Consider the following 15,458-nt stretch of genomic DNA (forward strand, 5'->3'; position numbering starts at 1 on the left):
AGAGAACTCATTGTATATTAGACCAATGCATATGTGAGCTAAATGTACATGAGACCTCATTGCATATCTCATTGTACATGAGACTTCATTGTCCGTGTTAGCAGATAGATATCGCTATCTGCTGCCACTAAACCATCTTGTGACCAGCATGATATGAAGTAATTTAATAATATTTTTTCTGGGTTCCCCTCCTATTTCGCCATACCCCCTCGACCCCCAGCTGGTGTTGGAGTTTGGTTTCATGGGCAGCAGTGCCTAATGTCCGTTCTTCATGTGACAGCCATGAGATCTGGGCCATTTGCCCACAGAAGCCTCCACAGTGTGAGCCTGAAGTCTAGTAAGAGTTTCTGGATATGGATCAGGACCAGGAATCATGGCCAATTTGGTTTTCCCCTTTCTGGCCTAGAAATGCTGAGGGAAGTGAGTATTAAAGTAAAAATGAGCGCAGGAGTTTGTACTAGGGAGCAAATAGATAGGCAGCAGGCAGATTGAGATCATTTGGGTGAATGGGCTGCGTGTGGCATGTCACGTTTAATGTCACCAGTGCAATATGATGCACATGGGGCTATACTATACAGGGGGATCCATTAAAAGAAATGGATCTGAAAAGATTGTAATGCAACATGGGCAACGGTGATCAGAAAGGAATTTCCCAGGGCTTTTCCTGAATCAGCCACAGATCTTTTTCTTTGTTTCTTTTACCTCTCCCAAGATATAGCATTACCAGGACGTGGCAGCATTGTGTACAAGGTTACACCATCTACTCAATGGGGCAAGCTTAATGGATCTGATGGACTCTCCTTGCCCTTATTTTCATACATTTCTATGTGTTTTAAACTGTGACATTAGCAAGTAAACTGAAGTTACCTCCCTTGTCCACATTTCCAGATCTTTTTCATCTTATTTATGTACCTCTCTCTATTGCCATCTCTCTCTGCTGTCCCAGCTCTGTGCAAGTGTCATTTTGTTACCCAGTTTCTAGGATGTATGTGAGATCAGCCTGGTTTGACCCACCTTTCCTCTGGGGATGCACCGCACATGAACTGAATGCTGCTTCCAGATGATCAAATCTGAGATCAGAAGCCCACCATGCACAGTGCTCTCAGGATGAACTCCACAGTGTACCTCACCGATCTCTGCCACCAGCCGCCTAGCAGAGATTAAGCTTAGACCTACTGCTGAATGCTATTTTTGAAGAGTGATGAATGATATATTGGACTTAAAATGAATTTGTCATTTTGTTTTGTTAATTGGAAAAGCAAAGAGATTGGAAAATCGCATCCCCGATTATCATCGCTCCATCATTGGCAGCTGTGCCTTCTGCTGCCTAGGCCCTAAGCTCTGGAATTCCCTCCCTAAACCTCTCTACCTCTTTCTCCTCCTTTGAGATGCTCCTTGAAACCTATCTCTTTGACCAAGCTTTTGGTCACCTGTCCAAATATCTCCTTATGTGGCTCGGTGTCAAATTTTGTTTGATATTTTGTTTTGTGAAGCGCCTTGGGACATTTTACTATGCTAAAGGCATCATATAAATGCAAGTTGTTGTTGTTGGGTAACATGCTAATTAGCTGCTGTTCTTTTGTTTGTATCCAGGAACATGTGACAATGATCAGTTAAATGATTTTGAACTCCGCGATGGTTCTGTAACTAATAATAGCCTCACGTTTATAAATGATTGGACTCTGAAAGAACCAGCATCACATAGTTGCAGCGAGGAAGTGCCAGAGGTGCATGAATGTGTATCGACGAGCGATGAATGTAACACTCTGCTATCTTCAATGTTTGACGAATGCCGGAAGGTAGTTGACCCACAGCCATATCTCAAACTGTGCCAGCAGAAGGCCTGCAATGGCAGTAATGTGTGTGACTCCATTTCAGCATACAGCTTCAGGTGCAAACTTCAGGGCATTTGCATTAAATGGAGGTCAACGGATTTTTGCCGTAAGTGATCTCTTCTCTTTGTGCATTTCAACTGTTTTTCTCATTGATCCCACGAGTGACCTGATCGGACAAGCAGCCAGTAATGATGTGAGCTAGTTATTGGCTCCTATTGCCTCAAGTGCACATGATGCTCGGACTTATTTCTCACGAAATGAAACATCCTGCCATTATATGTATGGTTAAAATGATAGGGAAGCTAAAGAGACAATATTTCCTCTGGTGGGGGAATCCAAAACAAGGGGGTATCATCTTAAGATTAGAGCTAAGCCATTCAGGAGTGAAATCAGGAAGCACTTCTTCACACAAAGAGCGGTAAAAATCTGGAAAACTCTCCTCAAAAAGGCTGTGGATGTTGGGACAATTGGAGCTTTCAAGACTGAGATTGATAGATTTTTGTTGGGTAAGGGTATCAAGGGATATGGATCAAAGGTGGGTACATGGAGTTGAGGTACAGATCAGCCATGATCTAATTGAATGTCGGAGCAGGCTCGTGGGGCTGACTGGCCTACTCCTACTCCTATGTAAGTATTCCATGTTGAATCTTTTCCACATTCCATTTTACCGTGTCTTCTTGAGATGGACTACAGTGTCTCAATAGCGACATCTGTAGTTTCTGTGAACACAGATACTGTAGCCCTGACTTTATGATACTGCGGTAGCGATGCAGAGTTTCGCTGGGGGTGAGCCCGGGTCCCAAATTTGGGCCTGCAAGCCAGCTCATGCCATTCATAATGCGCTGCATTTCGGACCAAAAAAAAGCCTCTTTTTGAAGACTGTGCTGGTGACCAGCGTAATCCTCATTAAACCTTCAAAAAATAATTAAACGGTTCCATATGGGATTCAGCTGCTTTCTCACCAATTCCACAGGCACAGAATCATGTGGCCGGCAGGGCCTATAGGAGTTAGTTTCCTAAAGGTGAGTGTCACTGTTTAATTGTTGCTTGAAAAGTTGGATTTCCTTTTAAATTGCTTTATATCCATTTCATTGATGCATGAATGCTTGTTGCTGTTTAGGCCTGATTTTTAGCATTGCTAGACTTTTAATTCAAACGCCATTTCTTACACTCCGTTACTTCATCTGCTATTTTGTTTACAGCAACTAAAATTGGTAGAATGAGAATTCCTTTGGGAGTTCCAATGGTGATCCGAGATATGGAGGACGAAGATCGGTTCTTAGCGGACAAAAAAAGCAGATGGGACTATGCCTCGTATGCTATATACACATCTGTACTAAATGCAGGACCCGTGTTTACTGGCCCAGTCATTCCTGGGCACGTCAGAGGAGTGGTCTTCACTGCTCTGCTTCACAAAAGAGGCTGTCACATAGCTGTCTTCTCCTGGAGGCTGACCTGCAGATAGCTGGTACATGGGGATGACTCCTCCTGTGGGTGTGAAGGTCACTAATGCAATAAACTTTGACACCATCTGATGCTTCCAAGCCACTACCGATGACACATGCCAAATCAGTCAATCGGCTGCCCACAAATGCATCAAGCAAGTGACTGATGCCTCGTGAGCAAACGGCAACACATATATCACTTTCCCTTTGGAAAGGATGGAATCACCTAACAGAGGCACAGAACTTTTTCCCAGGTGCCAGACCTCGGCTGACATCTCCTGACAAGCATGTTGCACTCAGGATGTGACAAGGTGTTATATCAATGCCAGTTTTTTTTGTCATGTGCCCACATAGTTACATGGGCACGGCTATTTCTTGCATGGATGTGCAATTCGCATTAATTGTATTACTCCTATATTGGATTGTAGTGGCATTAGGTTTTGATTTTTTTTTTATTCGTTCACGGGATGTGGGCGTCGCTGGCGAGGCCAGCATTTATTGCCCATCCCTAATTGCCCTCGAGAAGGTGGTGGTGAGCCGCCTTCTTGAACCACTGCAGTCCGTGTGGTGACGGTTCTCCCACAGTGCTGTTAGGAAGGGAGTTCCAGGATTTTGACCCAGCGACGATGAAGGAACGGCGATATATTTCCAAGTCGGGATGGTATGTGACTTGGAGGGGAACGTGCAGGTGGTGTTGTTCCCATGTGCCTGCTGCTCTTGTCCTTCTAGGTGGTAGAGGTCGCGGGTTTGGGAGGTGCTGTCGAAGAAGCCTTGGCGAGTTGCTGCAGTGCATCCTGTGGATGGTACACACTGCAGCCACAGTGCGCCGGTGGTGGAGGGAGTGAATGTTTAGGGTGATGGATGGGGTGCCAATCAAGCGGGCTGCTTTGTAGATTTGTAAGCCGCTTTTTTGCACAATCTTAGTCTTTGTCGAATGAAATACACCACAACATTTTGCAAGACCCTGTACGGCTGGCAGGGCATGTCCCATGGTTTTCTAATAAGTCGCCTGCTGTGTGCAAAGCAGGGGGTATCTGAAAGTTTAAACACAAAGTTTAACATTTTGTATTTATCCATAGCTGCCTGCCTAAGGTGTTATTCCTTTCCTTTAGCTATCCAGTGCCCTAACTCCCTAGTGTACGAACCTTGTGGGATAAATTGCATCCGGCATTGTGAAAGCAAAACGAACACCACTCATTGTCTGGGTTCTTCCACTGAAGGCTGCTTTTGTCCAGGAGGGAAGTTGCTGTTGGAAGGAAAATGTGTCACTGATGAAGTCTGCACACAATGTATCGATGATCAGCGAACTCCTCATCAGGTACAGATGTAACAACAAGAAGTACAACGGAATGTTGGCTTTTATTGCTAGGGGGATAGAATATAAAAACAGGGAGGTATTGCTGCAGTTATATAAGGTATTGGTGAGACCGCACCTGGAATACTGCATACAGTTTTGGTGTCCATACTTAAGAAAAGACATACTTGCTCTCGAGGCAGTACAAAGAAGGTTCACTCGGTTAATCCCGGGGATGAGGGGTTGGACATATGAGGAGAGGTTGAGTAGATTGGGACTCTACTCATTGGAGTTCAGAAGAATGAGAGGCGATCTTATTGAAACATATAAGATTGTGAAGGGGCTGGATCGGGTGGATGCGGTAAGGATGTTCCCAAGGATGGGTGAAACTAGAACTAGGGGGCATAATCTTAGAATAAGGGGCTGCTCTTTCAAAACTGAGATGAGGAGAAACTTCTTCACTCAGAGGGTAGTAGGTCTGTGGAATTTGCTGCCCCAGGAAGCTGTGGAAGCTACATCATTAAATAAATTTAAAACAGAAATAGACAGTTTCCTAGAAGTAAAGGGAATTAGGGGTTACGGGGAGCGGGCAGGAAATTGGACATGAATTTAGATTTGAGGTTAGGATCAGATCAGCCATGATCTTATTGAATGGCAGAGCAGGCTCGAGGGGCCGATTGGCCTACTCCTGCTCCTATTTCTTATGTTCTTATGTTCTTATGTAACTAGGAAGCTGGAAGCCTGTCATTATTAAGAGAGCAAAAGCAAAATACTGCAGATGCTGGAAATCTGAAATAAAAACAGAGGAGGTCATTTTAACCTAACCCACGGGATCGGTGCAACGCTGGTTTTGCACAATGCCCAATTTTACTCTCCATTGAAGTCAATAGAGAGTAATATTGGGCGGGGTGTAAAACCAGAGTTGCATCGGATCCCATCAGTTAAAATGGGTGAGTTAGGTTAAAATTGCCCCCAGAAAATGCTGGAAACACTCAGCAGTTCAGGCAGCATCCATGAAGAGAGAAACAGGGTTAACGTTTCAGGTCGATGAACTTTCATCATTATTAAGTGAATGTTGGCTATGAATTTTGCAATGATTTAGTCAAATTCATTAGCACCAATTTGCTACAAGATGAAAGGTAGAACTCACATTGGCAAAATGTCCCATATGTATAATTGGATCTGTTAAAGGGATATGATGCATTGGGTCAGGATACAAGAGGTGGCTCCTTTAGTAATTAAAATGCCAGCTCTTATTAAAAGGTAGACGGATTAAGAATTTTGGCCATTATAAATATAGTATTCATTCCATGTATATTCATTCAGGTATATGAAATACAACTGTGAGCGCATTTGACAACATCTAACTATCCTAAGTCAGCTCTGAAACTTGCCTTGCTATGATGTAAAATATACCACATTCAGAAGCTTTGATGAACACTCCTCTATAGCCCACTATCTTAATGTGATATTTCCATTTCTAGTGCTCTGACTTCTTGAGATTACCATCTGAGTCCCTGAATCATGAGGGCAATTTGATGCTTTGGCCACCTTGGCATTTGGAATTGCATGAAGACTGCCCACGTTTGACACTGCATCCTTGGTAGCTCCCAAAGAGAGGAGGTTCTTCATCTCTTTCTGCAGTGCATCTGAAGAGACAGGGGCACTGGGGGAAGAGAAAGTGGTGCAACATATTCCAGCACCTTAATATGCTTTGAAATTAAAAATACAGATGTAAAATTTAATTAGGCCTCAAAATATATACTACATTAGACAAGCCAAGGTATCATGCAAACAGAAACAAGAAACTGAATTGGGTACAAATCTGTCTGGAGGATAACCAGTAATTTACAGCAGAAATTCATAGAGGGGTTATGAAGAGAATATAGAGATTTTGGGGTGGCTGGACTGTGGAAGGAGCCAGCCTAATGGGCTGAATGGCTTTTTCTTATTCCAAGCATTCATATGTTCTTTTGGAGGGAATTTGAGCATAGAGGAGGACAGGAACGTGAGACAAAATAAACAAGAAAAATAAATCAAAGTGAAATGATGTAGTAGCTTGTTTTAACAGTTTCACAGCGGGATGAATTATGCCGTGGGCATACTATTTAATGACATCGGGCAGGGCAGGGATTTTAACACATTTCTAACTTGCTTTTCTTTTTCAGTATTTGGATACATGGATACCACACAATGACCCCTGCCAGCTATGCATGTGCCTAGACAACAGACAGATCAACTGCACAAACAGGCCCTGTCCTACTGTCACAGGTAAAAGGCAACTCACAGGCCTAGAAATTACTTTTGGCATTTAAATGGATTAGCATGTTTGTGTGTCATTAATCCATGTGTTATTTTAGTGGAGGCATTAGTCCTTTCAAAATAAACAGCAATTTCTGGGCTACCGTTTCTTGAGAAGATTCAAATTGATGGTTCGAACAGTGATATCCTGTTTTCTCTCTCGATTGCTTAAAAAGCTTTGATAAAGATAGTCAAACAACACGTATTAAACTGTGGCTGAGGGGTGACCTGGTACAGGTCTTTACGATAATGAAAGGGTTTGATAGGGTAGATGTAGAGAAGATGTTTCCACTTGTGGGGGCATCTAAAACTAGAGGTCATAAATATAAAATAGTCGCTAATAAATCCAGTAGGGAATTCAGGAGAAACTTCTTTACCCAAAGAGTGATAAGAATGTGGAACACACTACCACAAGTAGTAGTTGAGGCAAATCGCATAGATACATTTAAGGGGAAGCTAGATAAGCACATGAGAGAGAAAGAAATAGAAGGGTATGTTGATAGGATTAGATGAAGTAGGGAGGGAGGAGGCTCGTGTGGAGCATAAACACTGGCATAGACCAGATGGGCTGAATGGCCTGTTTCTGTGCTGTAGTTTCAATGTAACTGGGAATCACATTGCCATTAACCGAAACACACCAACCTCACACTGCCATTAATCTAAATATTCCAAAGTCACACTGCCATTAACCCAGATATTCCAAACTCATGTTTTAATGAACTGACAGACACCCCTGCATCTTACTGATATTGCAGTCCAGCAAATTCAACCTGCATTTCTAAAAAAATAGGAGCTGGTTTCAGTTGTTGATTTCAAATATTGATGTTGCCTGTATTTTTCCTCCCTATTTGCAGTACCTGTGTGTGGGCTGTGTGAAATACCAACAATACAGCGGGACATTGATGAGTGCTGTCCACAGTATGAGTGCGGTATGTACGGAACTTTCAAACACTCAGCTTCAGTATTGAAAGTACATTAACGCTGTATAGTGTCTGAGGAATAATAAACCCTGTATCTAAATACTACACTGGAAGAAACTTGTCAATATTTATATAATGAAAGGATTTCTTTTTTCCCACTTACTGAGATGAATATAGACAATATTCTTGTTTGAAAAGATACTTAATTATGATATTTTGGATTTAAAAGATTTCTCTAAAAATTACTCTCAACACAACATGCTTTCCAGGAACTTTGACACACACAATGTTGACACATGGTTCATTCTATAAATCCTTGACAGAAACAGGACAAGCACAGAATTTCTAATACAAAAGCAAAATACTTCAGATGCTGGAAATCTGAAATAAAAACAGAAAATGCTGGAAACACTCAGCAGGTCAGGCAGCATCTGTGGAAAGAGAAACAAAGTTAACGTTTCAGGCCGACGACCTTTCATCAGAATTGGAAGATGTTAGAGGTGAACAGTTTTTAAGCAAGTACAGAGCCAGGGAAAAGGGGAATTTCTAATTGCACTACTGGACACTAATACATCAACGTTTGAACTTCACTCCCTGCTAAAGTAGTGCAGACCGAAATCTCTGATAAATATATTACGTATTGGTATGTTAGTGTCCCATGATATAATTTTAAGGACAAAATATTTTTAAGAACTTTGCTGATTAAACAATTGTGTTACTTGTTCAATGCAAGTTTAGAATTGTAGAATAAATGACAGTTCCACAGTGATGGATGTTCCCCATTTCTGTAGCTTGCAATTTAGAAACCTGTGATCTGCCACGTATCCCAAGATGTGAAGATGGACGTTATCTATCACTGAAAAATCCAGGCGAATGCAAGCCAAATTATGAATGTGGTGAGTTTTTGGAAAAGTTAATTGTTCACTGGTGAACAATTTTTTCATTCTATGTGTCAGGGTGTCACGTGTAAACACCACTTAAGTTTTCTTCTGTTTGGTTTGTGATTTCACCAGAAATATGAAACAGGAAATCATCACCAATGCACTTTTGCTGTTACTCCATATAGTGGCCAGAGCAATTATAAGTTTGCAAGTCAATATGACGTGTTACTTTTGCCATTTAACCTTTGCTTTAATTTAAAATTCCTCATATTGGTACTATACATGGCATGATTTAATATGAGTTGAGATTGCAGAGGTCATTTTGCAAGTCTTTGCTGCCTTTGTACATGCAAGCGTGGGTCAGAGCTAGGACAATAGCTAAATTTTTCGAATGCGTGCTCCCAACGCCGAGCCTCACCCACCTGGAGCACAGACTGGAGGGAAAATTGTAGGGAGCACACCTGCGATTTCCCAAAATGCCCTGTTGGCAGGGGTGACTCCACACAGTGAACACACATTCATACCAGCTGGCTGCTAGGAATGCATAGCAGATAGTTGACTGCCCCTGCAGATGTTTGTCGTCCAGATGGCACACTGCAGTGATAACTTCTGTGGTGAGCCTGACCCTCCTCATAACTGCTCTTCCCCTATGCCGAGGTGATTATGCATTAAATCTCCACAAACAGAGGAATGTTAATTCCTAAAACCAAGACAAAAAAAACCCAGCCCGTTCCATTTGTGAATATCAAAATGTACTTAATGAAAATTAATACTATTCAACAGGTGATTGCATTACTGGGGTTGTATTAAAATGGAAGGTTGGCCAGCTGCTGATCAGAATGTCCTTTGTGTGACACTGAAGCTTTGAACCTCCTGCTCCCTATCTCACTAAGGTTTTGTTTACTTTGGTTTATTTTTCCTATTCCCTGGGGTATAAAATGGCAATGTACAAGGTCAGTGTACTCAATTAGGGAAAATGAGCTTAGTTGTGAGAAACAAAGTGAAAAAACAATTGCTTTTTGATAATGGAGTTTCTTGCTACTAAAAAAAAATAAATTGCCAAAGTGATGTTAACAGTAACTTCAAATTGCTCTTAATGTTGCACCTCTTTCTCTTGCCAATTGTCTCTCTTTTCTTTTCCCCAACCCCCTCTTTTCCTGAACTTATTTCTTCCATACTGGGGTATGTCTCCACCTGTATCTTAACCAACTGGTCATTTATCATGTGTGCAGTGACAGTGAGTATTAACTTGCTATTCAATCAGGGGAGATCAGAGCAACTCCTGATTCTGTCATCATGCTACAACCAATGCGTGCATTTCCAGTGAGGGAGATCATGGAATAACGGATTAGGGACCCTGGCCAATTTTCTCTTGTCTAGCTTGGGCTTGGGGTGCTGAACCAATTGTAGTGTCCCTTCCACTGCCCTAAATTGAGGTCTTATAACTTTGCGTAGACTAGGAATCAAACCTGGCTCTAGTCTGGTCAGTATGATTCTGTAACTAGCTGGATAAACTTGAACAAGCCACATATTGCAATTATAGATTGGATAATTGGGAGAGATGTTGATTACTATTCATTCAATATTGCTATGGTACAAGTAATGGTTCATTGCTTCAGTTGGTACATAACAAAAAACTATATGCTAAGCTCAGGCCTATGGCACGACTGTACAAAAATGAGGCTGTACAAAACTCCCAACTAAAAATTCTATCTGTACTGTTTGACTGCATAACACTATAAGCAATAAAGGTTCATGCAAAAGGGATCGAAATAACAACTTATAAAGACTAATCCAAGTGTTCTGCTGTTTTCAGTCTGCAAAAGGAACCAGTGTGAAAACCAGCCTGTGACATGTCCATCTCACCGAGTACTGTCTATTATAACGACAGAGTGTTGCGACAGATATGAATGTGTTTGCAGTTGTAGCAATGAAATAGTAAGCTGTCCTGCCGGATATACAGACAAGTCGGTAATAAATGACTGCAACTGTACCACATCCTATTGTGAACCCAGTGAGGTAACTGAAGCTGCCCTGAACCTAGTTTCTGTGTGTCTGGAAGTGAATGGGTCTGTGAGGAAATGGTAAGGATGTGATACTGCGAGTGTAGGTTACTGCGAGTGTAGATTACTGCGAGGGCGTGCGATCGTGTGGGTATAGTACTGTGAGAGAATGTTATTGTGAGGATAGTAATTCTGTAAGTGTAATTTACTATGAAGGTATATTAATGTGGGGAAATATTACTGACTGCATGTTACTGTGATATATTACTGAGTGTACATTTCTGTGAGTGTACATTACTGGTGATGATATATTACATTGAGTATAAGTCACTATAAGGGAATGCTACTAAATGTCAGCCTTGGCTCAGTGGTAGCACTTTGCCCCTGAATCAGAAGGTTGTGGGTTCAAGCTCTACTCCAGGACTTGAGCACATAATCTAGGCTGACACTTCAGTGCTGTCTTTCAGATGAGATGTTGGCTTAAACCAAATTTGCCTGTTACTATGAGGGTGTGTTAGTGTGTGGGTGTGTTGGTGTGTGCGCGTGTTACTGTGAGGAGATAGTACAGTATAGATATTATACGCTATGCAATATCTTAACATGCTAAAGTGTTTTGTGTGCATGACATTGAATATTTGCCATGGACAGGTTTGTGTTCACAATGATGTTGTCTACACAACTGGAAGGACCTGGGAGGAGTCTTGTAAGGAATGTTCTTGCACCGACAGGAAGGATGGCATCACAGGGCTTCATGAGGTGCTGTGTGTTACTAAAACCTGTAACAAAGATTGTCCAACTGTAAGTAAAAGCGCGTTAGAATTTTTTTTTATTACATAAAAGTAGATGGAAATCTCAAATGTGTTCAAAATTGCTATAAATGTTTCATGGAACTTGCAGGGTATTTATGGATTACAACGTGATAGCCAGATAATACGCTACAGCTGAATAGTTAATTTAAGCAAATACAGAGCTATCAATATTGGGCAAGTGTTAGGAGTGAGATTTACAACTAGCAAGTAGGACACAGGCTGCAAAGCCAGTACATTATATTTATCTTATTTTGCCTACATTACAGTGACTGCAGTTCAGAAAGTAATTCATTGATAGTGAAGCACATTGGGACATCCTGAGGATGTGATGAGGTGCTATGTAAATGCACATTCTTCAAGGTCAGCTTCCCTAGAAAAGCAGCAGGGTGTGATCTGGTCTGGCCAGCCCTGGCCTTGGCCAAGGACAGAGTGATGCACTATCTGCGCTGCCCCAGCCTCTTATTGCTCCTGTGTGTACTTCTCCATTTGCACACTCACTGTGGCACCTGTCAGTTAACAATATGCCAAAATTATGTAGCAAATAGAAAGTGAAAGACTGTAGCTATCATTAATTATATCTACGTTGGTCATCCCCATACATGATTTCAAATATTCCCTTCTCTTTCCACTCATCAAGAGGATGAATTTAAAAGCTGAATACAATTTTTAATGAGCATTTAGGTTGGCACCCGAAAGGAACTGTTGGATTTGAGCGGACATGTGTTGCCTCCCAGGAGACAGCATTACAGGAGGTGGCAGCATTGTGTACAAGGTTAAACCATCTACTCAATGGGGCAAGCTTAATGGATCTGATGGACTTTTCTTGCCATTATTTTCATACGTTTCAATGTGTTTTAAACTGTGGCAATAGCAAGTAAACTGAAGTCACCACTCTTATCCACATTTCCAGATCTTTTTCATCTTATTTATGTACCTCTCTCTATTGCCATCTCTCTCTGCTGTCCCAGCTCTGTGCAAATGCCATTTTGTTACCCAGTTTCTAGGATGTATGTGAGATCAGCCTGGTTTGACCCACCTTTCCTCTGGGGATGCACCTCGCATGAACTGAATGCTGCTCCCAGATGATCAAGCCTGAGATCTAAAGCCGACCGTGCGAAGTGCTCCCAGGGTGAACTCCACAGTGTACCTACATATGAACATATGTACGAACATACGAATTAAGAGCAGGAGTAGGCCATTCGGCCCCTCGAGCCTGCTCTGCCATTTGATGAGATCATGGCTGATCTGATTGTGACCACAACACTACTTTCCCATCTACCTACTATAACCTTTAACTCCCTTGTTAATCAGGAATCTATCTAACTCAGCCTTAAAATATTCAATGACCCTGCTTCCACCGTTCTCTGGGGGAGGGAGTTCCACAGACTCACGGCCCTCTGAGAGAAAAAATTTCTCCTCATCTCCGTCTTAAATGGAAGACCTCTTATTTTTAAACTGTTGCCCCTAGTTCTAGTCTCGCCCACAAGGGGAAATATCCTCTCAGCATCTACTCCTTCAAGTCCCCTCAGGATCTTATATGTTTCAATAAGATCACCTCTCATTCTTCTAAACTCCAGTGTATACAGGCCCAACTTGTCCAACCTTTCCTCATAAGATAATCCCCTCATCCCAGGAATCAGTCGAGTGAACCTTCTCTGAACCGCCTCCAAAGCATTTATATCCTTTCTTAAATAAGGAGACCAAAACTGCACACAGAATTCTAGATGTGGTCTCACCAATGCCCTGTACAACAGTAATAAAACATCTCTACTTTTATATTCCATTCCCCTTGCAATAAATGACAACTAACTTTTTGTGATTCATGTACTAGGACATCCAGATCCCTCAGTACCTCAGAGTTCTGCAATCTCTCTCCATTTAAATAATGTACTGCTTTTCTATTCCTCCTGCCAAAGTGGACAAGTTCACATTTTCCCATATTATACTCCATCTGCCAAATTTTTGCCCACTCACTTAACCTATCAATATCCCTTTGCAGACTCCTTATGTCCTCTTCACAACTTACTTTCCCACCTACCTTTGTGTCATCAGCAAATTTAGCAACCATACATTCAGTCCCTTCATCCAAGTCATTGATATAGATTGTAAATAGTTGAGGCCCGAGCACTAATCCCTGTGGCACTCCACTCGTTACATCTTGCCAACCTGAAAATGACCCATTTATGCCAACTCTCTGTTTCCTGTTTGCTAACCAATCCTTTATCCATGCTAATATGTTACCCCCTACACCTTGAGCTGTTATTTTGTGTAGTAGCCTTTGAAGAGGCACCTTGTCAAAAGCCTTCTAGAAATCCAAGTAAACCACATCCACAGGATCCCCTTTATCCACGTTGCTTGTTACTTCCTCAAAGAATTCTAATAAATTAGTCAAACATGATTTCCCTTTCACAAAGCCGTGTTGACTCTGTCTGATTGCATTGAGATTTTCTAAGTGCCCTACAATAATCTCCTTAATAATAGATTCTAGCATTTTCCCAATGATCGATGTTAAGCTAACTGGCCTGTAGTTTCCTGCTTTCTGTCTCCCTCCTTTCTTGAATAGGGGAGTTACATTCGGTATTTTCCAATCTGATGGGACCCTTCCAGAATCTAGGGAATTTTGGAAAATTAATACCAATGCATCTACTATCTCTGCAGCCACTTCTTTGAGCCTCACTGATCTCTGCCACCAGCACCCTAGCAGAGATTAAGCTTAGACCTACTGCTGGATGCTATTTTTGAACAGTGATGAATGATATATTGGACTTAAAATCAATTTGTCATTTTGTTTTGTTAATTGGAAAAGCAAAGAGATTGGAAAATCGGATCCCCGATTATCATCGCTCCATCATTGGCAGCTGTGCCTTCTGCTGCCTAGGCCCTAAGCTCTGGAATTCCCTTTCTAAACTCTCTACCTCTCTCTCCTCCTTTAAGATGCTCCTGTGTTTGTTGCGGACATGAGCCAGAGCTTGTAATGATACCACTGAGAGTAACTTTTCTTCCAAAGGGATACACCTACAGAGAAGAGGAAGGTGCATGCTGTGGAAAATGTAAGCACACAGTGTGTGAAGAAAATGTCATAGAAAGAGGCGATGCCAACCCACAGAAAATTGTACATCAGGTGAGTAGCTATGGATTTTTCAGATAAAAAGATTCAACTGTCCCCCTGTATGTAGGACTTTTAAGACACGTGATCTACGGCAATCTATTGATGAATATTTTAGGATAATTTCAACTGAGACATTTAAGGTATCCCCTTTACCCCACTGTCTGAGGATGAACATTTCAAAATTCATTATGTTGTGCTGGATTATTTTTCTTAGCTGACATCAGCTTTAAAGGAACACTCCTTCGAAGTTAATTGATCAGTGCCTTTGAATAATGGGATGGTTTGCTATGTTCACTATGATGACTATAAGTTATATCTAGAAGAAGCAAATCCTGAAAGCTTGAAATAAAAAGAGAAACTGCTGGAAAAACAAAGCAGGCCCACCAGCATCTGAAGAGAAAGAAAATACATTAGCATTTAGAAAGTTCTGACAAAGGGTCTTTTACAATTCAGGCTCTTTCCCAACACTTGTAGCTCATATTCACAACAAAAAGGCAGATTCCATAAACAGGCCCACATCTCCTATTCACTGAAATTGGCAACCTGATGCATGATGCAAACAGGATAGTGAGCTAACAATGATCATTTAATCAGCGTATTTTGCATGAGCTTACGTGGGCTGCACATCATGTTCTCCATTTCAGAAGATGGTAATTATCACGTCATATTAATCAGATTAAAACAAAGCCAAATTGAAATACAAATGAGATGGTTATACAGAAGCAGTAGACACATTGTGCTGAACTAGCAATACTGCATTAAACCATTTCAAAACAATAAAGAGGGCTGAATTTTTAGCATCCATTCCAATAACTTTTCAATTTAGTCCATAATAAAATGGTTTTAACATTTCATCTAAAA

The 15,458-nt window shown here is 41.5% G+C and overlaps 1 protein-coding gene across 1 annotated transcript in view; it reads left to right on the forward strand.

Annotated features, from left to right (window-relative positions):
- The window catches only part of vwf (von Willebrand factor), a 99,796-nt gene that overhangs the window by 65,592 nt on the left and 18,746 nt on the right, over window positions 1-15,458 (forward strand). Inside the window, exons 37-44 of the mRNA XM_068004792.1 lie at window positions 1,594-1,941; window positions 4,393-4,598; window positions 6,743-6,845; window positions 7,730-7,804; window positions 8,587-8,691; window positions 10,493-10,695; window positions 11,328-11,477; window positions 14,496-14,609. Coding sequence (XP_067860893.1) covers window positions 1,594-1,941; window positions 4,393-4,598; window positions 6,743-6,845; window positions 7,730-7,804; window positions 8,587-8,691; window positions 10,493-10,695; window positions 11,328-11,477; window positions 14,496-14,609 — 1,304 coding nt within the window. The remainder of the gene's footprint in view (window positions 1-1,593; window positions 1,942-4,392; window positions 4,599-6,742; window positions 6,846-7,729; window positions 7,805-8,586; window positions 8,692-10,492; window positions 10,696-11,327; window positions 11,478-14,495; window positions 14,610-15,458) is intronic.

This window comes from Heptranchias perlo, chromosome 24 (genome assembly GCF_035084215.1).
Source record: "Heptranchias perlo isolate sHepPer1 chromosome 24, sHepPer1.hap1, whole genome shotgun sequence".
NCBI lineage: Eukaryota > Metazoa > Chordata > Chondrichthyes > Hexanchiformes > Hexanchidae > Heptranchias > Heptranchias perlo.